Source organism: Hyalella azteca, unplaced genomic scaffold (assembly GCF_000764305.2).
Source record: "Hyalella azteca isolate HAZT.00-mixed unplaced genomic scaffold, Hazt_2.0.2 contig9603, whole genome shotgun sequence".
Lineage (NCBI taxonomy): Eukaryota > Metazoa > Arthropoda > Malacostraca > Amphipoda > Hyalellidae > Hyalella > Hyalella azteca.
In genome coordinates this window covers 92,314-114,055 of record NW_025939671.1, presented here as the reverse complement: position 1 = coordinate 114,055, position 21,742 = coordinate 92,314, and the positions used below count along the sequence as shown (strand labels likewise).

At 40.1% G+C, this 21,742-nt stretch overlaps 2 protein-coding genes across 3 annotated transcripts in view; one reads left to right on the top strand and one right to left on the bottom strand.

Annotated features, from left to right (window-relative positions):
- Window positions 1–13,109, top strand: part of LOC108682090 (histone-lysine N-methyltransferase, H3 lysine-79 specific) — a 50,294-nt gene extending 37,185 nt beyond the window's left edge. Inside the window, exons 3-6 of one of the 2 annotated variants that reach the window (XM_018171201.2) lie at window positions 5,405–8,394; window positions 8,596–8,856; window positions 9,669–9,947; window positions 11,391–13,109. In XM_018171201.2, coding sequence (XP_018026690.1) covers window positions 5,506–8,394; window positions 8,596–8,856; window positions 9,669–9,947; window positions 11,391–12,155 — 4,194 coding nt within the window. In that variant the 5' untranslated portion in view covers window positions 5,405–5,505 and the 3' untranslated portion in view covers window positions 12,156–13,109. The remainder of the gene's footprint in view (window positions 1–5,404; window positions 8,395–8,595; window positions 8,857–9,668; window positions 9,948–11,390) is intronic. The other variant, XM_018171202.2, reaches the window with a different exon arrangement.
- A 2,345-nt stretch (window positions 13,110–15,454) lies between these two features.
- LOC108682095 (diphosphoinositol polyphosphate phosphohydrolase 1) lies at window positions 15,455–19,610 on the bottom strand. The gene is made up of 4 exons (XM_018171207.2): window positions 19,314–19,610; window positions 18,732–18,887; window positions 18,304–18,388; window positions 15,455–18,164 (listed from the first exon to the last, which is right to left on the bottom strand). The coding sequence occupies exons 1-4, from the start codon at window positions 19,419–19,421 to the stop codon at window positions 17,776–17,778; spliced, it is 738 nt and encodes a 245-aa protein (XP_018026696.1). The 5' UTR covers window positions 19,422–19,610; the 3' UTR covers window positions 15,455–17,775.
- Window positions 19,611–21,742: the final 2,132 nt, after the last annotated feature.

Sequence of the window (21,742 nt, the reverse complement as noted above, 5' to 3'; positions counted from 1 at the left end):
CGGTTCCTTGTTAGCTCGATCCTTCCTATTGGAGGAACGGATAACTTTTCTACACATGCTCTATGATATGAGGGCTCAGCTCGTCAGTCTTTCATTATAAGTGGTTCAGAAAAACCACGAACTAAAATGACCACTATTGTGAGCACGGAAATTTCTATGTGGTGCAATCTGCGCTTAAATGTGTAATATTTTTTCTTCGACGCTGAGAAAACATTTAAATAAAGATCCACAAGAATTCTTCACGTGGTGTAAGAGGCTTCGAACTTAAGATACATTATGCAACATCACTATAAGAATAGGGAACTTCGACGCTTTAAAGACAGTAAAAATTCCTATAATGTACGACAGAAATTGTAGATCGTTTAAGACAGCATGAATTGGTGATATTGGTCGATGTTTTTACATGCAAAACGACCGCTGTTGCCAAGGAGATTTCTTCACGCTGGGTAAACTACCGAGAATGCCCCATTGTTTCGGGCTTCGTTGGACGGATGCTGAAACTCCCCAGGGAACAAATTCTTGGAGAACCTGACGTCCCTTGGAGTTGAGCGTCTCGAACATTTTTTTTATTGCAGTAAAAAGCCTGTTTGATTCTGCGTCACGTTTCGTATCCTGAGAACTCTTGCTCATCACGGAGTCCAAATCAATTATGATAAATGCTTTGTGGAAAATTGCTTAATTGTTGCCTGCTTGTAAAACCTATAATTTTTCCTATTCGAATAAAAGTTTTGTGGCTGAAGGCAATGCTGCATAGCTACACTGGAAGGTAAGCATTAGCCACTGATAAAACTTACCTCGACCCGAGGTACTGCATTGCAGCATGCATGTGTTAGTCCAACACCAGTTAGATTTTACATCCTATAACACTGAATTTTGGCAGTAAAGAAGTCGCTGAACTGCCGGTAACTTTTCTCTTGAGACAAACCTGTATCATTCAGAAATTTCGTGATTTGCGTTCTCCGAAACGTAGGCACAACAACAAATTTTTTTTTCAGTAGGCGCAAGGTTTCAAGATTCCATTGCTCAGGTTCATCGAGATTCAATGACCGTTAAGCACTGAATTAATCAAGATTATTTCCCAGAACTTCAAAAAATAATGAAGAAGTGATGAATATTTAAAATAAATCTAGTCTTCAAAATTTTTTACCATCTGCGCCTAGAGTGAATTAAATGAAATGTTCTTGCAGTAATTGCGCTTCACCACCATCATCATTCTATGACTTCGTAATTCACTACTGACGTGGTACGTTGGTCTCCTGAGAGGCTTTTAGGACCCTAGATATTGCTTATCATGTTGCTGTGTAGTTGCTGGTGGAGGTGCAGGTCCGATAACCTTGGCGAAACTGCATTGATATGTCCCTGCAATGGTGACTGCCCAGTGAAACTGCTATTACTTTGGGTACATGACAGGAAAAATAATATTGGTTAAACAGAAGTAATTCCAATAATAATGAAATATTTTTATAGACCTTCAATATTGTCAATGGTACAGAAAGTTATCAAGCTTTTCTAAAATACTGTGAGGTGTCTAGCTCGGATTCATGATCAGCATTGTAGGAACGATCGTCGTTCATCCAATGAATGTAACCCACTTCCCAGCTATAGCCCATCAGACGTCAAGACTCCAACCGGTATTGATAGTATTTCAAGCATCCGTTGTGCATGATGGAGTAAAAGTTTAAATATACACGAGGATATTTTGATTATTAATCAAAATAAGTTTGAAATTTTTCAGTTACCTCGCCTATCACACGTGTCCAGTGTACACCTAAGGATGCGGATTGAGCGTAAGGCTTTAATAACTGATGATTTTTGTTGGCATGAATCTTGTGAGTAGCCAAAGTTCGTCAGAAGCTCAGCACGAACTTCACCTGTTTTCGGAATTTCTTTTAAAATGCATCAAATATGATGCTAAATTCGACACAAATTATCATAATTCTAATGATCATAATTACATGTCACTCACGTCAGACGCAAAGCTCAGTCTTTCCCAAAAAACATATGTGAAATACGACTTTAAATGCGACACAAATGATCGCAATTTAATAATAATGACCTCATCTCACTCACGTCAGATGCCCAGTCCAGTCTGTACCCGTCATACCCTTGTAAGGAGCCAGCGCTCACCGCCCGTACCAGGCATTTCCTTGAGACGCGTCGGTGACCGTTAAATTCAAGAGCCCGCCCTCTCCCGCATGACGACCGCATATGCCTTGAAGCCAACAAAAATTCATTGATTTTTGAGCTTCAGCCATTCAATATATTTTGCATGTGGAATCTTGTAGTGGGATGCTCAGCAGCTTGCATAATCAAAGACTGGAAAATTTTTATTAGGCTATTTTCGTGCTACAAAATTTGTTACTAACGTTAATAATTATTTTTGTTCCAATGAACTCCAATGTTCACAAAGCTTCAAAATGATGAAGTTACAAAAAGTTAAAAAAAATTCAGCACATTTTATTGATGGGGAAGAAACAAAAATTTAATAAGGCTTATCCAATCTTTTTCTGTCATCACTATACACTTCATTTAAGAAAGCTCTCAGTTCTCGTGCCTTAGTCGTGGATGTACATCAGTTCCTCCTACAGAAGTTGCTCGCACTGTGTGGGGTGTGCGCCCTGAGGTCATCTGTCCGAATAACAGGATTTTCCGGTCCTCTTCTCGCTCGCCCAACGACGTAATGCAAGCAACCAATGGCTATGAATCATAACACAATATCTTCTCAAAATGTAGCTTTCTCTATTGTTCCAATGCAGGCTAGCTTTGTTCCTGAAGGGAAACAGGTTGGGTTGAGAAAGCTTTTCCACACTCATCATAAATAACTAGAACATATTTCACATAAATTCCGCGCTTTTCCCCGAAACCACGCTTCTTAGTTTCTTGCTTATCCTACAGTTAGATGCCAAACTCTTCAATTCGGTCACACCAATTCTACAAAAAATTATTACTCAATCTAGATTCGCATGGATTTAATTTTCTATCGTGCAATATTTGTGAAATGTTTAATCTATTTTGTCTAATAATAATTTAACCTTCCGATCTAATTTTCATTGCGGCTGATCTGTGGCATTGGCCAGATACAATTATTTACAATTAGCTGACCACTAGACTTCCATGGCGAGCTAATGCCTGGTAAACTGCAGTGCCTGCTAGTGCCGCTACACGCTCCTCTGCACTGCCTGCTAGTGCCGCTACATGCTCCTCTGCAGTGCCTGCTAGTGCCGCTACACGCTCCTCTGCACTGCCTGCTAGTGCCGCTACACGCTCCTCTGCACTGCCTGCTAGTGCCGCTACACGCTCCTCTGCAGTGCCTGCTAGTGCCGCTACACGCTCCTCTGCAGTGCCTGCTCGTGCCACTACACGCTCCTCTGCAGTTGCCGCTACACGCTCCTCTGCAGTGCGAGCTCAACGGAAATCTAAGATTTTTTTGTTCGTGTAAATTTTTCGTAAAAAATGATTGAAACGTGAAATTCTTAGAAAACAGCAAAAAATGGGGAAAACGTGATATATACTCAAATTAAGAAATTCTTGTCTAAGCAATATGCTGAGATTGTTCCCGAGCGAAACGATAGGAATGGTGTTTATTGTGATCATGTCGCATACTTTACACCATCCCACACCATATCGCATAATTTGGAACTCTCGCTGTCATATTTTTGTCAGCATTTCTAAGATTTTAGCGTAGGGATTTGTTTGTATAACCGTTGATAGTACATGTATATTGGCGTTCGAGCGTGCTGTCAAGTTATTATTACCATTTCTAGGCTTTCGTTTAGAATAACCGCTATGAGGAATTATATAGCGGTTAGAATAACTGCCATATGATTTTAGAATAACCATTTCCATGTAGATTGTTTGCTGCTCTGAACTCTCACGAACATCATGATTACATTTGAACCTATTATTTTCAGAACTATCCAAACGGAAAAATAAAATTAATAATAATAATATCCTCTGGCAGACATATCCGGAATCAGCATTTTTACTCTGATGATCAAAGGAATATAGGTAATTAATGTAGAAGATTTTAATTTGTTCAATGCAATTCAATACTTGCCATGAAAGCTGCAAGAATTTCGTTGCCCGCATGAACAGGCAGAATTGCAGACGCGAGCGTCACGCTCCGGTGGCCGCCCCTGCGGGCGTAATTCTCGGTGCATGCAGTGTGGCTGTCCGGCAAGCTGTCTCCTCATCGAAATTTAAATTAATTTCTTCAAGTTTTTAATATCAAAACGCTGTTGAGCTTATTCCAGGGATACAACGTTTCTTTCCGAGATACTGCAGCATCGCCAAACAATGTTTTTCAAATACATTCTTGTCTTTTCCAACAATAAAGACAGTAATCACGAGGATGTTGCGGACGTCCGATAATTGCTATAGGCGCTTGCGCCCGCGTTGTGTTGCTTTGCACTGGACTGCACGAGAAGTTTTGCTTAAATGCCCCTGGCAATTCATTGCGTTTGCGGGTCAAAGGACCGACTTGTCATGTATGAACTGTGAGAAGCTCTTAAATTATTTTGCGTGGTAAAGAGACCAAGCGACCTTTCGTCTGAAATTGTTTCATATAAATGATAGTCACGTTTTGCTGTGAAATGATATTCCAGAGAATGAAATTGATCTCTGCAGTTATTTTCTTGCGAAAAAGCCGTTATTGCTCGCGGATTTTGTGAAGAAAATCGCTATTTTTCTCACTATATCTCGCTAACCAATCAGGGAAAAGTATCTCAAGGGGGAAGAAAATCCATTGAAAATAAAGATAATCCATTGCATATGAAAAAAAATATACTTAAGAGGAAGCAGGCGCATTGTCTGGCAGGTGTGGCCAGACAACAGCCATGTAAGGCATCGCGGGTTCTGTATGTGTTAGGTGGAGTGACGGACGATAAGTTGCCCCCACGTGCATACAGCGCACTGTTGTTACAGCAAAATGATTCGAATATGAACATAGGTTTAAAAATACTTAAATTACTAGTTTATGAGTGAAGCAAACCCACGTTCTCAGTCTCTTACTTAAAATGTTTGTTGACGTTGGAAAACCTAGAGGTAATGTTGCCAATGGTTCTACAGGAGTGCACTCTGCAAAATCCTCGTTTTTGTACGTTTTTCATGACTTGATCCGAAATGAATGACTTTAATTTTGAGAAATCGTACCTAAATTCTCAATGAAATTTATCCATGTGCAAGACGCTTGAGTTGCAGTGACAACTTTTGTTTTGAGTACCGTATTGTCCTTGTTTTCGTTAAATTTTGACTCCTCATGTATGCAAATGTAGATCTAACGGAACAGATAATGTGTTTACTGGACGTAAAAGTTTAATTCCTGATTTCGCTTGTTCTTTATGCTTAAGTTAGCTCCATTCTATAAGGTCTTGTTCCTTGTTTCCTAATTATCGCCTTATTTCAGATCGAGTGGCCGCATGGAGAGATCTCACAAGTTCAAGCTACGCAGCGAATATGTCAAATTTGCCGTAATGCAATAAAAAAGCGGCTCATCACCCGCACAAGATGCCCATTGCCTCCAGTCCTGCACCTTCGGACGGCAAGCACCTCCTCTCTGCCCCCCAGCAGCTCGATAACCGGCACTTGGCGGTTTCTAACCTCTCTCGCAACGACTCCCTGCGCTCTGAACGCTCCGATAAAAGAGTGTCGTTCAACAACGACGTAGGAATCAAACACATACCACGTGGAGCAAATAAAGCCCCTGCACCCCCAGTTCCTCAAAAGTCCCCTCCCACACCCGACGAGTGGGCTGGCTGTGCCCCTGTAAAACGTCAGCCCAATAATTTGACGCCCGAAGAACTTGAAAAAGAAGCGGCGCATTTGGTACAAATAGTAGACAGCATTAATTGCAAGGCATCGCCCTCAACGCCAAAAAAGAACAGAGAATTTAGCAGCCGTTCACTTGACCGAACACAAAACCGAAACAGAGAAGTAAACGGAATAAATTATACGCGAATTACCAATCCTATCATCAGGCATTTGAAAGCCGACGTTAATCGACGGGAGAGCCGCCGCAAAGAAGATTTTTCCGACTCGGACATTGACAAATATCGTGAAGCTCGGCACAAATCTGTCCCGAATCTACTTAGCCCAAACGCGTACGAGAAAACGTCAAGGTCTGACTACCGCTCTCCTAGCTTGGCTAAGTCTTCAGACAATTTGGTGGACACAGACGATGTGAATTTAAATACAAGAGGGCACGACCGCAGGCCTCCGCATATTTCTCATCTATCAGCCGACAATTTGCTTGACGTAGAGCCCAAGCACACGACCTTGAACGATTATAAATCTCTAGGGAATATCCAATACTGTGATTCTGATTCAACTGATTTGTCTCACACGTACAGGCCAAAGGTGAATCAGATTATCGGTAGGTTAAACGGGAATCCAGTACCTGCCCACAGGTACACTAACAGCGACGTGAGCACTAGTGAACGAGAGTCGTCTCCATCTCGGCGCCCAGTGGCCCCCACCAGACGTCTTCGTCATAACAACAACAAACCCTTCAGCTACGTTCAACCCAACAACAATCCTAAGAAGTTGCCTAATCCCCGTGAAGTAGAGTCGGACGAAATGTACGCACAAGTTAATAAGCACGGTTTGCGGCAGAAGCTCAGTATGGACTCGGATTATTCTGCAAAGATAATAATCACCGAAGATCGGCCAAAGAATCCGTATGAAGGTGATGACGAAGCGTACGAAACCTATCAAGTTCAAAATAACTCTTTTCGTGACAATAGATACTCTGACTATGGAGTAAATCTAACCAGATATGATATTGACGGGAAGAATAACACGTTGAACAACAACATCAATATGTCATCAGTTGCGGTGCAAACTGACATGTCAAAATCTCTCAACAAAGAAAGACGCCCTTTGAAAGGCATGGCGCCAGCTCCACCTACGAAAGAGGCTCATTCTGAGCCATATCGACATGATAGAAATTTGAAATCTGACTTGCCTTCGGCTGATCTGGTGCGTCAAATCAATCACGGATTTGGTAGATTCGATAGATCTCCTTCTCCTCCCCAACGACGGGCCTTTAGCAAGTCGAACACTCGGCACGTAGTGCCCCTTCTGTCCGACACTTCTGACTCGGAGCCCGAGTACCGCAGGCGATCGGACCCTCTCAAGAAAATACGTACCCAGGTTCTTAAAGAAGGACACTTGCAAGAAGATGAAGCGGAAGAATGGGAGGAGCGCGAGATGTTGAGGGAGCAGAGAGATAAGAGAATATTGGATTTCAATCCAAATGGCATGCGGCCTCTAACAATTGATGAGGTGGATGCAATGAGCTTGGAACTGGATCCACATGGCAGTCGAAGACTCGTAGTATCGCAAAAATCGAATGACGTGCGCTCTTCTAGCCTACAAACCACCCACCGAAACGACTTTTTCCAGTCTCAAGGAGAACGAGCTTACAGTGAGGAAAGAGCGAAAGCAAGTAGACCGCTGCGCGAGCGCAGTCTTTCTAGTAGAGATGTTTCGTCCCCTAGGGATAAAACTCTTGAACGTAACCAAAAGAATAATCTTGAAAAAGAAAAACTTGCGCAGGAAAAAGCGGCCAAATTGATCGAAAATGAAAATGAAAAGAAGTTAAAAGACACACTTAAGTTTAAAAACAAAGACAAGAAAGGCAAGGAACAAAAGGAAAAGAAGAAGAAAAAGATCAAAATTAAGTTTTTTTACGATCCAAGACCTCAAGATAAGCAAGAAGATCCTCTTACTAATTTTTCTGAATACAAAGGTAGTGACAGGAATGAAAACGGGAAAGTCACACTTTCTAAAACTCGATCACGGTCATATGATTCGCGTTCTCCATCCCGTGAACGTAAAACCGGCCCATCAACATCATCGAATCGTCGCTACATCGATGACTCTTCCAAAGATCGATCAGAGTCTCGTCCTGGAAGAGGACGTAATCCAATGACTTCAAACAATCGACACAGCGAATCTGGCAATGACAGATCGTCTCATGAAGACTTCCACGACGATCGGAGACGCGTTAAGAGTAGCGACTCGCTTGCTAGGAAAGACCGTTATGGAAGTCCCGACAGGGAAGGCCGCTGGAACAGATACGAGTACGAACGTCAGGATAATGGAAATCGCAGTGGTAACAATAGGAGCGATAATGTGTACGATAGGGAGCCAGAAAAACGAGATAACTATGATTACTACGAAGATTACAATGGACGTGAAGGCTACAGAAACGTTTTCTTACAGCGCCGTGAAACTTATGAACAGCTCGAAAACAGAAATGAACGCAAAGTGTTAAGTGATACACGGCGAGAAAGATCTCCGGAGCGTCAGAATGCTACACTCAAGAGGGACTCCAATGGTCCTCGTGATGAAGAAAACACGAAGCGATATGACGAAAAAAATGTTTCGAGTCCGGTGAGTGTCTCAATAGTTATCTATTTCTTTCGTAAGTCCTTCATACTAAAAAAAATGTATTTCTTGTTCTCATACAGTAATCTTTTAATATTTAATATTGATCTGTTTTGAGCTTACAATGGATTACTTTGATTTTAGTTTCTCACAAGATGATAAATAATACATTTTGTATGATCACAAAAGATACCTTTTCGTCAACAGGATGAGGACGGCAAACAAGAGCGCGTAATGCGCCAAAGGAAGAAGTTCCTCTCAGCTCTGATGGTAGACGGCAGGGCAAAGAGCAGCAACCCTCCTTCCTCGAACATCAAAACCATTCCTTCAAATGACTACAAGACCTCGAATCTGAAGAGGTCGCAGTCATCCGTGCATGACGCCATTGACAGACAATATGAAACGCGCGACGTTGACCAAGAGTCGGACCCACAACCTCCACCCTCGATCGCCTCGAGCCAGCCTAAGGTATTCTGGGTGTTGCGACTTGCTAGTACGGTAATGGGTGTCAGATGTACTATTCTCAATTCATCTTTAGGGATAAGTTTTATGGGTTGTTTTATCCCGAATCTATTCTGGACGATGATAACTAGTGTTGCATCCTACCTTGATGGAGGCTAGCTAGTTTACCCTCACTGGATGTCTCGTTTCGTGCGTGCATCAGGGAGATTGTGGTCTTTTTCGGAATGTACATTTGTGGCATGTAATGTGGAAAATTCTTGGAATGTAAATAAATGTGAAACGATGACCCCAAGTGTCTGTGGAACAACGGTTCAATTAGCTTGAAAAAGGTCGGTCCATGACCCCGGAATGCATGCAAGTTCATATAACTATTACCTTTATCATGCATGTTCATTCAGCATGGACATGCTGTTATTTGGTTGGAAAAAAATTCCATTTTTACTGTTGCACTCTCTCGATCTAGAAATAGTTTCCACTCAGCTTATCATGAACGAAAGCGCGAGATTGAATTACCAACTTTTCTTCTCACAGCCGTGTAACTTTATGTTACATGACTGGCAAATCCATGCGACTTGAGGTTAAATGGATTTAATTTTACAATCATAGTAAGTAGAAGCTACGAGTACTTCCTCCGTTTTGAATCCTGTATTTTTCCTTGCCCATTAATGCAACATTTTGGCTGTCTTTCAGACTTCCCGCCCCTTTTAAGGCAATAATCGAAATAAAAATTTAAAAGAATAATTAAACTTTCCTTGGCTGTCCTCGGCATTCCCTTCCCTGACCTTGTCCCTCCCTCTCCTTCACTACCCTCACATCAGGTGCCTTCCAAGAAAACCAGTGCTCCTAAAGCTAAGAAGAAAAAGAAGTCATGGTCGTGGGGATTTTTGGGCCTTCGTTCCAATAAAAGGAAGAAAGTGTCGCGGCCATCAAGTCGAATTGGAAGTGATGCCGGCGGCTCGAACTTGAAAAGTACACCTTTGAAGCGAACAAATAACCAACACCTGCTGAGCGATCGACCGACTTCCAGAGCATCTTCACACAGGAGCTCTTCACGCCCCCTTAGGCCTTCGGTGCGGGCGTCTAAAATACGTAAAGACGTGAGTCATACAACGTCTTGGGCTCCAGCGGCCATCGGCTCCTCCTTGGTCAAGTAGATCTAAAATAAGCACTCAGCTCAGCACGGGACACAATGAAAAATATCTGCACTCTTCTGGCTTATGGCTTCTCAAACGAGTGCTGTTAGGCAATAAGAAACTCCATTGTTAAATACATCGTATATGGGCCAGAAGAAAGTAACCTGGCTTTGCACTGTCGGGTTTTATGGTGGCATAATAATAACAACGGTACTTGATGTTATTGAAAGTATTCCAATGTCAGAACAAATACTAGCATGTCGCCCTCATTAGAACATTATTTTTTTCAACTGACTTCGTTTCATTAAGTAACACTAAGATTTATACCAGATAATAATACAGTCCAGACTTTTGTAATAGAGGCGGATTGAGAAGTTCGCATCTCACCAGATGGATTACGCTTCTTGGTGTGACGTGATTTATTGATGACGAAGTGAATAATTTACAGACGTTTACCGACAAATGGATACAAATTTTTACTTGTTGACCGGTCCAAACATTGACTGTAATTTCGTGGTGAAACTGAGCATGAACTTTACTACAGACTTTACTCCAAGAACTTTACTCCGAACCTAATTTTCCTGTCTCTAATCGCACGTTTACTTCAGCTTCACTACCTCGTGCAGATCTATCTTTAGTTGTAAGACCATCCTAATGTCGCATGTTAATTAATTTTTTTTAGAAAAACTTAAGAAGTTACTTTCGTTGCAACGGGGTACGGTTGCATGCATGATTAAAATTAACATTTTACATTAATGGTACTCACATTTGAATTAGACTAGAAAGTTCGTGATGTAACGACTCCTCACAAAATTTGTCCAATATAAAAGAAACGAGCGTTTAATCTTGCTCAGATCGAGATTCTTTTAAATCAAAGTTATTAAAGGCAATCCTCGCTGATAGTTTCATATGAATGTTGAATGCCTTCAAGATGTATGTGACGACGGCGATTTTAATCTCCTTTAAAAAGGCAGATAAAATTTGTCATATAAATCATCCAAATATTCGGTTTTTCAAGGTTATTTTGAGAGTGTTTTTAATTTCAAATCATGAAAATATTGACCAATAATTCAATTTTTATAGCATAGCGTTTGTATTTTATGAATCACATTACTTAGTGCAAGCCCCATTTATAAATAATAACCCCATTCCAGTTTCGGGAAATCATCAAGGCTCACTTGCTGCCGCTAACAAACCTTAATAAATTGTACGAGAGTGGTGAAATCTCCAATATCGCGCTAACGATTAATCCGAGGGCAAAATGAGAATAACTTGTAGGCCACGAATTAATGTACAAATACACTTAGCGCAGCAGTAATGCTTCATTTCAAATGTATGGTTCAAAGCTTTTAATTCACTCACCTTTAACTTATGTCAATTAACAATAACGAGTGTCGTAATTTACAGGTCGGAAGTCGAGGCTGGACCTCGCGAACGCAGGACCAGCGCGAGACACGGCAATGGGAAAGCACAACACTGCAACGTTCAAAGGCGCGCAACCCTCCCCGGGGATCAAAGGATTACTACCAGCGACCCACAAATTCCAGAGGCCCCAGACGTATTTCTGATGGCTCATCAGGCTCTAGTGCGTCACCACGTCAGGTAAAACCCGTTCAGGTTGGTCGAAATCCGAGTTTCAAGCAACGTTATTTCGGAGAGAGCGACCGCGAGATGACTCGAGACGGTCGGTCCAGCGGTCCAGGCGACTACAGGAGTTTGCCTGCGCGCTCATCGCGCTCGCCCAACAAGAGGCCGACGCGAGGAGGTTCGGCGGGAAGTTCGCTACAGAGCAGCGAAAGTGAGAACGACAGCCACCAGGGCTCAAGAGCCTCTCATGTTTCCACTGGAAGCAACCGCTCAGTCTACTTGCACGCCACGGCCGTTGCCGACATACCTGTTCAAAGAGACGGAGAATCTGATCGCTCGGGCGTGCAGCGCCAGGCCAAGAAGGTAACTCGGTCTTTCTCACTCCTTGCTCCGTGGAAGCCGAGGCATCCTCGGGAGCCGCACCACATCGAGTATGACAGCCGAGACACGCGTCACGCTAAGCCACCGCGCCCTCCACGCAAAACAGTCGACACCGTCGGTCGGTCTCAGACTCTCACAAACAAAGATTCGAAACTCTCAGGTTGGCTTAAGAAGAAGAAGACCAAGGAAGGCAAAGGTATATAAAGTATTTTAAGTACATGATTTTCCCGTCAATATCAAGTGTTTTGCCACAGTTGCCAGATGTAACAGGAGTTCATTGCAAAGTATATAGGATGTCACTGCTGGCAGTTGTTGCAGGAACATCTAGGTAAATAATGCGTGTCTAATAATAATAAAAAAAGTTACTCACTGTAGTGAAGTTTTTTTTCTTAGTCACGCAATTAAGTTTACTGCTGATATGTCATAACCTGTATATTATCTCGATTTTTGAAGCACTAAACCACAGTAACGTTATTCAAGGTTACTGAAAGTGAGATCTTAGAGAACCAGACTTAAATCTCGATCAGTAATGTGTACATAGGGTTATACTTACAAATTTATATGATGTTCAGATGTAATAATGTTATGACTATATTAAATCTTCTACGAGCTAGAGAAGTTTACTCCGTTATTGCTTCTATGTTTTATCATGCAGCAAGCATACGTTTACCTGCAGAGTGATCACATTAATGACCAGATTCATTTCATGAACCGTTATTCAATCAATTTTGATTAAACCTATGTTCGTTCAATGGTAGAATTGATGACATTGTAAATGATCACGGTATTCAATCCGTCTTGTAAGCACTAATTAGATGGAAAAAGATACATTAGTAGTAGGTTGTGCAAGCATTGTTTTCCGTAATAGTTCTCACATTTACGAAATGAATTTATTAGAGATTTACTTATCTTGAAACGCGTAAGAAAATTGCAGTGTGCTCCCGGGAAGATATACATACAGCACTGTTACTGGGTTAGTTGAAAATTAAACAGATTGTCAAATTTTAGAGCTAGTAAACAAATTTTCTACAATACCATATGAGAGCTGTCTATGTTTTAGCTTGGATCTTGATCTATTTTACAGCCTTATTAACTTTTCAGTCATTAATATTTACTGTAAGCATTGAAAAATGTTGTAAATAAAAATTTAACAATCGAAAAAAATTGCCTATCCTAAATTACGATAATTCAAATTCGCCTCAAAATGTTACGAATCATTGAAGTAAGGTTGTTATTCCAGTACAAATAATCATGACCTTTGAATGAAAATAGAGTATACATTTTTTTAAATCCATTGCACTCGCCAATGAATAGAGCGAGCTGAGCTTCATCTAGTCTCCCTGATCTTTGAATGCGCGGCTAAATAATCCTGCGTGGTATTGACCTGAAGTATCTTTGCTGCGTCAGGAATAGAGTAGAGTAAGTACTGGAAATTTGATTTGATTGTCTTTCCTCGCGAGGGATGAATGGCGTAGCTCAATCAATTTCGCTCTAAGTGGGTCACAGTTTGGTCCATCAAAGTGGGTCACCCATGGGTTGGTCGGGAGATTAAAGATCGAAGAGTTGTAAGTAAATTTGTAGGCTACACGGAGAGGCATTTGTCGAAACAGTTCACCAAGTAAAGACGTGACGACGGTATTACCATACGGAAAATATTTCAGTTGCCCTTGATGGCATTCCCGTACGGGAAAGATTTTTACCGCTATGTAGTGGTTATAAGCAGACCGCACATGAAGTAGATCAACCATAAAATGAATTTTGCGAGGGAAAAAAGCCGCAAAAATAAATCCAATTCACACAGTAACGTGAAAAAAACAGCCAGAACAACATTGGTCATGAATGCAAAATTTAAAGAAAACTTGGATATCAAGAATTTATGTTTATTACTGGAGTCAACTAAGATACAGCAGCATAGCTTTAATGGAGATTAACATGGAAGAGAGAATGCCACGCGTAATTATAGAAATTGTCATCAAAGCCCTGGCGCTGGATCACTGAGTGAGTTATTCCACAAAGGTCTTTCTCCTCGAAGATATCTGATAAAAAATGGTGCAAATAATCTCTCTCAGATACTTTTCGCTATTTGAAGTGATCAGAAAACTTTCATATCAGTATCATTGAAAAATTATGGAAAAATTGCTATGTTAATGGACTTGTCAGAATAAATAATAGTGTAAATGCTTAGAACACTTAAACAAACAATAAACTGATCGGAAATACATCAAGTTGCTGTGCCATGCAAATAAGTACAAGTACTCAGAGTTATTCGGTACTACTTCAGGGATGAGAAACTAACTAGCACAATTTAATATACGAAAAACAATCCTCGAAATGGTACAAGCTCAATTATCTACCGAAACTAAAAACTTACTCGCTTGTTAGTCACTCGATTTACTCTCACTTACGTAAATGAATCTTTTGTTGCAGTGAATCCTTTCATTTATCACGGAAAAGAACAATATCGACTAGTCTGTCCAATGGCAATTCTGGTGAGCATTCACGGGAGAGTTCCTTAGAGTTAGACGGGAAAGAATCGGATATTAAGAACACATTTCATGCAAAAGTATCGACAAAAATTAAAGGCCCGACCTGCACATCTAGGGCACCTCACATTGGCCCAGCAGCAGGAATCATTGTCCAGCGAGAGCTAGGAACTAATTTGCACAATAAACAAAACATAACGAGAAGTGATTAGTGTGATGCAAATCAAACTGCTCCTAGAGATCAATGAAACATCGCTCAATCAAAATCATTTCCATGTAAACGAAAATACAGGGTGCGGCGCGGGAACTTACTTATTTGAATTGCGCGCCACGTGGCGGCCATTAGTCCTAGGAAGGTGGCGCCATGCGCAATATGGTGCGCGGGCTATGAAGTTTTTCGTCCACTCAGTTCAGTTGCGACCATGCAGTGGTCGAGATGTAGGCCCATGGTTTTTTGAAGAGAACGATAGGGCAGTTACAGTCACTTCTGAACGGTACATTCAGATGATTCAAGAGTTTTTCCTTCCAAAACTTGATGAACTTGGTGTAAGAAATGTGTGGTTTCAACAAGATGGGGCCACGGCTCACACAGCACGCGCTTCAATGGCTCTCTTGCGCGAACACTTTCCACAACGCGTGATCTCCTTAAGGGGCGATCTCCAGTGGCCAGCGCGCTCGCCGGACTTAGCCCCCTGCGATTATTTTTTGTGGGGATACTTGAAATCCTTAGTGTACACCAATCGTCCGAGGACCCTAGCTGAACTGAAGAACAACATTCGCGTTGCTATTGCTGACATTGGTCCAGACATGCTTGAGAAGGTGGAGCGAAACTTCCGATCTCGTCTGACAAAATGTATTGAACAGCATGGAGGTCACCTACAAGATGTAATATTCAAGAATTAAACTTGTAAGTAAACCCAACGAAACTTTAAATGTAGCTCTTTGTAAAAAAGAAAGAATTAAAACGCTATCTTTAATACTTTTTACTTTGTGATTTTTTTAAAAGAGTAAGTTCCCACGCCGCACCCTGTACTAACGTCACGAGGAAGAGTCAAGTTATTGAACAATTTGCGCAGGAGAAACATAAAATAATTATCAGGAAAATTTACCAAGGATAAAAATTAACATTTTGCCAGTAAAATATTTCGCTCACATTTCAAACCGCAAAATCTAAACTATCCAGCAGATCAGCCGAAGATTAACAAAAATCAGTAAGATCTTCCGATTTAGTATTAAACTAATTCAGTACAAAACCATCGAAATGCGTGCATCCATAAATTTTAATTCAGCTAATAATGATGCTACTACTGGCAAATACACCTAGGTAGTTGATCAACGTTGTACAAATTTGAGTAGAATGAGCCTACAAAACCATCTCACACGCATGACGTGCGCTAGGAGGACTGGGCGTACGGCCTTTGAAGAAAGACGCAGTAACAAAACAGTCAACTGAACAGTTGGAGGTGTCGCAGGAAAGCGCGGAAGGCAGGACAATTCTGCTCCGACATTTTTTGGAATATAGTGGAGCAAAAGAAGCTTATATTCGTTGAGAAAAACTACATTTTCATAAATAATGGCGTTCTGGCCACTGTATTGATACTGAGAGCTCCCCTCAGTCTTGATCTCCTGACAGCACGGAAAATATTCTTCAAAATTTCATAAGACTTGATGGAGTAAAGCTTCGTAACTGCAAAGTAAACGTTTTAGCTCCACTCTATTGCAGAGCAAGTAGTTGAATACGATAGGCCTATATATCATGAGTGGAACATAAATTAGAAAAGGAAGTGATAATAGTAGTAGATTGGCCACAAGTTTACTAGTGCTTCGGGAAAAGTTCTCTAGAATTGAAAGAAAATATACAACACCAACAAGTGGCGTAAGGTCGTAAATATCCCAAGCGCTGAGGCTTGCATGAAGGAGAAGACATTATTGCGAAAAGACTAAAAAACGAAGAAGGGCTAGGCGAATGGCAATATGAACAAACACTTTGATAGAATTCGCACGAGATTGAAAGAGAAGGAAAATATAAGGAATTCTACCTCCCTGTCTACTCACTCGCTCACGTACCTATGAATATAATTCCATAATTGAGAACTCCCAGCAAATTTTCTTAGGACACACCTAGAAATTGCTTCTAAGTCTCAATTTCATCAGCTGGGACTACATCTAAATCAAATAAACGAAATATACGTCATCAGTTTTACATAAACATTCAAGATAGTTAGCATTCATCCGTATTTATAACAAAAATGAATGAATATTATAACGTGCTGGCAAAAGCTAAGCCAAAATAAATATAACGGGTTTTACAGCTAAGATTTTTGGCGATAGCTTTCAACTTAAGGCAAGTGCATACATGGGACGGCATGATGAGAAATCAAGACAGTAGCAGCAGCGACGCAGAGCTGTCCTCGCTACAACAAGCCTATACATTTAATAAATGCTTGGATATTTTAAGGAAAACTTTCTCAAAGTCGTCATGTGATTAGAAATAGTAATTGAGTTGAGGCATAAAGCAAAATTAAGACAGAACTGACAGTAAATAAACCGATGACTAGCTTGAAATGCGAACATATGAAGATACAATGCACGGCTTGGAATGATGATTTTGAAAGTGTTATACATGTATAATAGTGATTAATCATGAAAAGGAATATTTGACAGCAATAGGCCACAATTTTTTTGAAGCATGTTGATCACGATTATAGCTCAGACCAGAGGCTCAAGCACAAGGAAATTATTTCACACTGATTCACTTTTTTTTTTTAATTCCCATGTAAGCTCAAACAAGCCACAGCCATTAAAATAAGAACGTTACGCCAAAGAAGCTGTATTACGGATTGATAATTCGACGGCACATGTACACAAGCGTTCTTAGCTTCTAATGCTGATCACAATCAACAGTGATACAACCAGTAAATTTGACAGAAGAAGCGACCACAATCCGTCGATATAAATAGAACCAGTAAGAAATACTGTTATGTTTGGTATAGTACAAGAGCTCTATAAACGAGGGGTAAATTCAGTACATTCAGAATAATAACTCTGAGATCGGTGGAACCTAACCGCACTGTTCTTTAAAATGTATTCTATTCTAATCTATTAATTTAGGATTTAAACACCAAAAATAAACCAAAAATTACTTGAATCCTTCAGAGCACTTGACATCAAAATATAAGTGACATAAAGGCCTAATTGAAGCTCATTACAAGAAAAATGTATTCAATGGTAGTTATTCAAATGAATTTGATAATACTTTACACAATGAATTTTTACAATTACAGTTAAATTAGCACAGCAACGCTTAATTTGAAAAAAAATATACAAATCAAATTATTCTCCTAGCCCGTAGACATGGAGGCAGTGAGAGATGAAGACCCAGGACTTGCAGTCATCAACTGGCAGGGCTCCTTGCACTCCGCAGGCACAGGAGCAGCGCACTGCTTGTGATGGTTGTGTTCGTCGTCAGTGCCACTGCCGCTGCTGTTGCTTTTGCACAGAGACTCGTGACATGAGGAGGGTTGCCCATGGTCATCAATCAAGTCTCCATGAGTGTCAGCTGAAGACATGACCGCGTCAGGAGAGGAGCTGATGGGCTCAACATGCGGGTGTGGGGGACAAGTGTGGTAGCGGTGGCTTGGGGGCAACAGCAGCTTCACATAGTTGCTTTGCAGAGGTTTATGCAAAGCACTAACAGCAGCCTCCACAGTAAACCACTGCCGTTGACGACCTGAAATGAGTGTAGTTCATTATTTCAATCTAGTACATGACACACATAAGTAGCGATTCTTGTGAACTGTATTCCAGACATGATCACAAATAGAAATTTGTCAGAATTGCTGCGCTGATATCTTGCAATACAATCTCACCAAATGAACGAGATTCATCCCACTCTTCTAACTCTTCAGTGACTTCCATCACAAAGACACTAGTGCGATGCCTCCTTTCCTTGTTCTGCAGGAAAATGGAAAATTAATGGGAAAAAGGTAGTGTATAGAACATGCAATAAATAAATGAATGAATAAATATGACAAAGAGCTCAAAGTTTTTACTAATGGGCAGCTAAAGGAAAGATAAAAAAATTAATTTATTAATTCAAAATGAAAATTGTAAAATCATAAGACTTGATTGATTTATGGCTTCCAAATTGCAATGGAGGCTGAGAGCATAAAAGTCATTGCTTCTGGGTGAAATTGTTTAGTGACTTTGCAAAACAATTATATGGTATTATTGGGTGTCAATACCTTGATTGGTCTTCAATTTCAGATAAATAGAAATAGTATAAAATGTAAATTACTTCAAAAACCCCCAAGCATCGGCTCAGCTTGCCACAGACACCCGCTTCCTCCTTGACTTCTCTGACTGCAGCAATGGGAGCCAACTCGTCAGGCTCTACGCCTCCTCCCGGGACAATCCATAAGCTAGGATCCTTCCGTGATGTCACCAGCAGCACCTAGTGTATAGATTGGTCAACACTTTTTAGGGAAAAGAGGTCATAATTTAAACAAAATGCTACCAGCAGAATTTGATGGAGTTTTTGTTATGTGCAACAAATACTTTTATTTTATATCTACAAAATGACATGCGCAATTTTGAAAAAGGGACTTGAAAGATTTCACTCTTTGTCTATAGTCTATTTTATCTTTGTCAAATTTTCTATCTTTGTCACTTTCACTTTCTATTTTCACACAATGAAGATAGATGTTTTGTTGACTATTTGTAGATTATTTTATTAACTTCAAATCAATGAAATAAAATTAACAGAATATATGCATCAGAGCAGAATTTGAATCCATCAAGAAAGATAATTAGTAAATTTAATGTCTAAAAATTTCTATATTTGATTTTGGCAAAGAAGTGCTAAGCTTTTTTTACATACCTTAGTTTCATCTTCATTGACACACACACAGGAAGCTCGTTTCCTGAATCCATCTTGGTCATAGGTGCGAACAACCGAAGGTTCTTTCAATTTAACAAAGCTGTTCATTTTGAGATAGAAAATTGAATTAATTCCAAAACAAATATGGGGAGGTGATGAAAAAAAGAAAAGAAAGAGACTAATAACGATCAGTTATTGGAGGGTAATAGAGAAGGTTTTATAGATGAGTAACATAAGTTCCATCTTTTAATTGACCAAGAAGAATACATTCTTGAGAAAAATGACATTTCATTTGTCTGGAAAGATATAGACAATTAAATACGCATATTAAGATAATTTATAATGGATTGAAATATTGATATTATGCATAAGCAAAATTTTTTTGCCAATTTTTTTGATCATTCAATTACAATTGAAATGAAATTCCCTACTTTATAGTCTGGCAAAAGCAGGTATATATATAGTGTTGGACTTGCACAACAACCTTTACCCTCATAGTGTTGAGTGGTCAGCACACATTATTTGGCTCTTAGCCACAACAAATTTCCAATTAACTATACCTAAACATTAGACTTTGTAGATTTTAGTTGAAAAGAGTTTGGCATTGCAATAAATTTTGATGCTATCTGCATTAAAGTGGCCGACCATAAGGTTTTGACTTAGACACATGGGCCTCTTGTACTAATCTCTATGCTTAACCAACAGCTTAATTCACTCACTCCTGTTTGGAAACAAATTAATGAATTTTAATTATAACCATGCCACATTATGTATGATGATGATCACCACAACGTCACTTGACTGAGTGCCGCCCAGGCCCACCCCCCTCCGGAGCGCCGAGCCGGTCTTGCCACACCCTGACCAGTTGGGACACTTCCACTGGCTTATTCCATAGATCTTCAGGCTGCAGGCTGGTTGGAATTTCAGCACACCCAAACAGATGTTGTGTGTTGTGGGTGTGGTTTTGACACAGAGGGCATGATGGTGTTGGGTAATTAGCCTCATCAATCTTATTGAGGTATTCTCTAATCATTGGGCATTTCCCCGCCCTTAACTGCGCCAATGTGCGCCTCATGCCTCGGTTCAAAGTCCTCTCTATTTCGTTTACTTTAGGTGCAGGTGCATTTAGAATCTTGTTGGGTGTTCTCGATTCTAGGTATCTCTCGATTGCGGTGGTATGCACATAATGTATAAAAATTTTCTTCATGTTTACAGTTTCAGCTGCTTTCTGTGAGTATTGCAACAAAGCATATTAAAAGAAGTTGAATATTGTCTTTGGTCAGTAATGAAATATAAAAGATCAACAAGATACAAGACAATGGTTTTTTGCACAGGCTTTCAAAATTTTAGAGTACCGGTACTGTTCTGTAAGGAAGCATTGAGCATTTATCTAATGAGGGATGAAAAATAAAACAATTTCAAAGCTGTATCATGCCCAAATTGCTAGTCTGATTAACTCCCAATTAATTTTTAGTGATGCACACTTAGTAACCAATTTTTTTGTGCCAGTCTGATTAACTCCCAATTAATTAGTAGTAATGTACCTATACATAGGTAGTAACCATTTTTTTTAATTTATAATCTTGTTACCAGATTGTGCACTTTTGGTAACAGATAGAAAGACAATTCACTTGGCAAGAATCTCACAACTCCAAAAATGGCAGTCAAAAAACTCTCTGGTTGCAGCTTGAAAAGTAGATTATTTTCTATGCCTGCAATACAATATGTACCTATACTTGTTTATATTTTACCAATCCACCTCCTGCATCCACACTGGCTCCCTCCAATGACACTAAAGTTGTCACTTAGCAGACACTCACACACCTTGCTTTTTATCACTGAAATCCGTATCATACTGGGCAGCCAATTTGTAATGTTTGTTTGTAATGTGGAATTTCCAGCAATCATGGGTAAAACAATTGTTTCACTTTCATATATTTTCAAAAATTACAGGAACAACTAGGCCCATAGTGCAATTCTATAGGTTATATAAGAGAACATAGTATTTTGAATTTTTGAGATCATGGATCAATCAATGCTCCTTCACAGACTGCCCAACAGCACGCAAGCACCACTTCTCACAAGACGCAACCACGTACTAAGTAAACAAAAGACAGCGTTGGCCAGCAGCACAACAGTTCAATGGAAAAAATTGAATTAGTTTAAAATAAAAGGCCCTAATGAAATCAGGTATGGTCAATAAGTTACTATAAAATAATAAAAATCAATGTTTCTGCATAAATTTCAATGCTGTTAACATTGAGAAACTTCAAAGTATCTCTTTCATCGTATATACTTGTTGAACAAATTATAATTTGGCTATATATGTAGCTCAAAATTTCTTTGAGACCAATTGGTCCATTTGGTCCAATCAAATGTATGGTTTACAAAGGTTACTTGGCATTGATTGCTAGTGTAAATGACTAGAT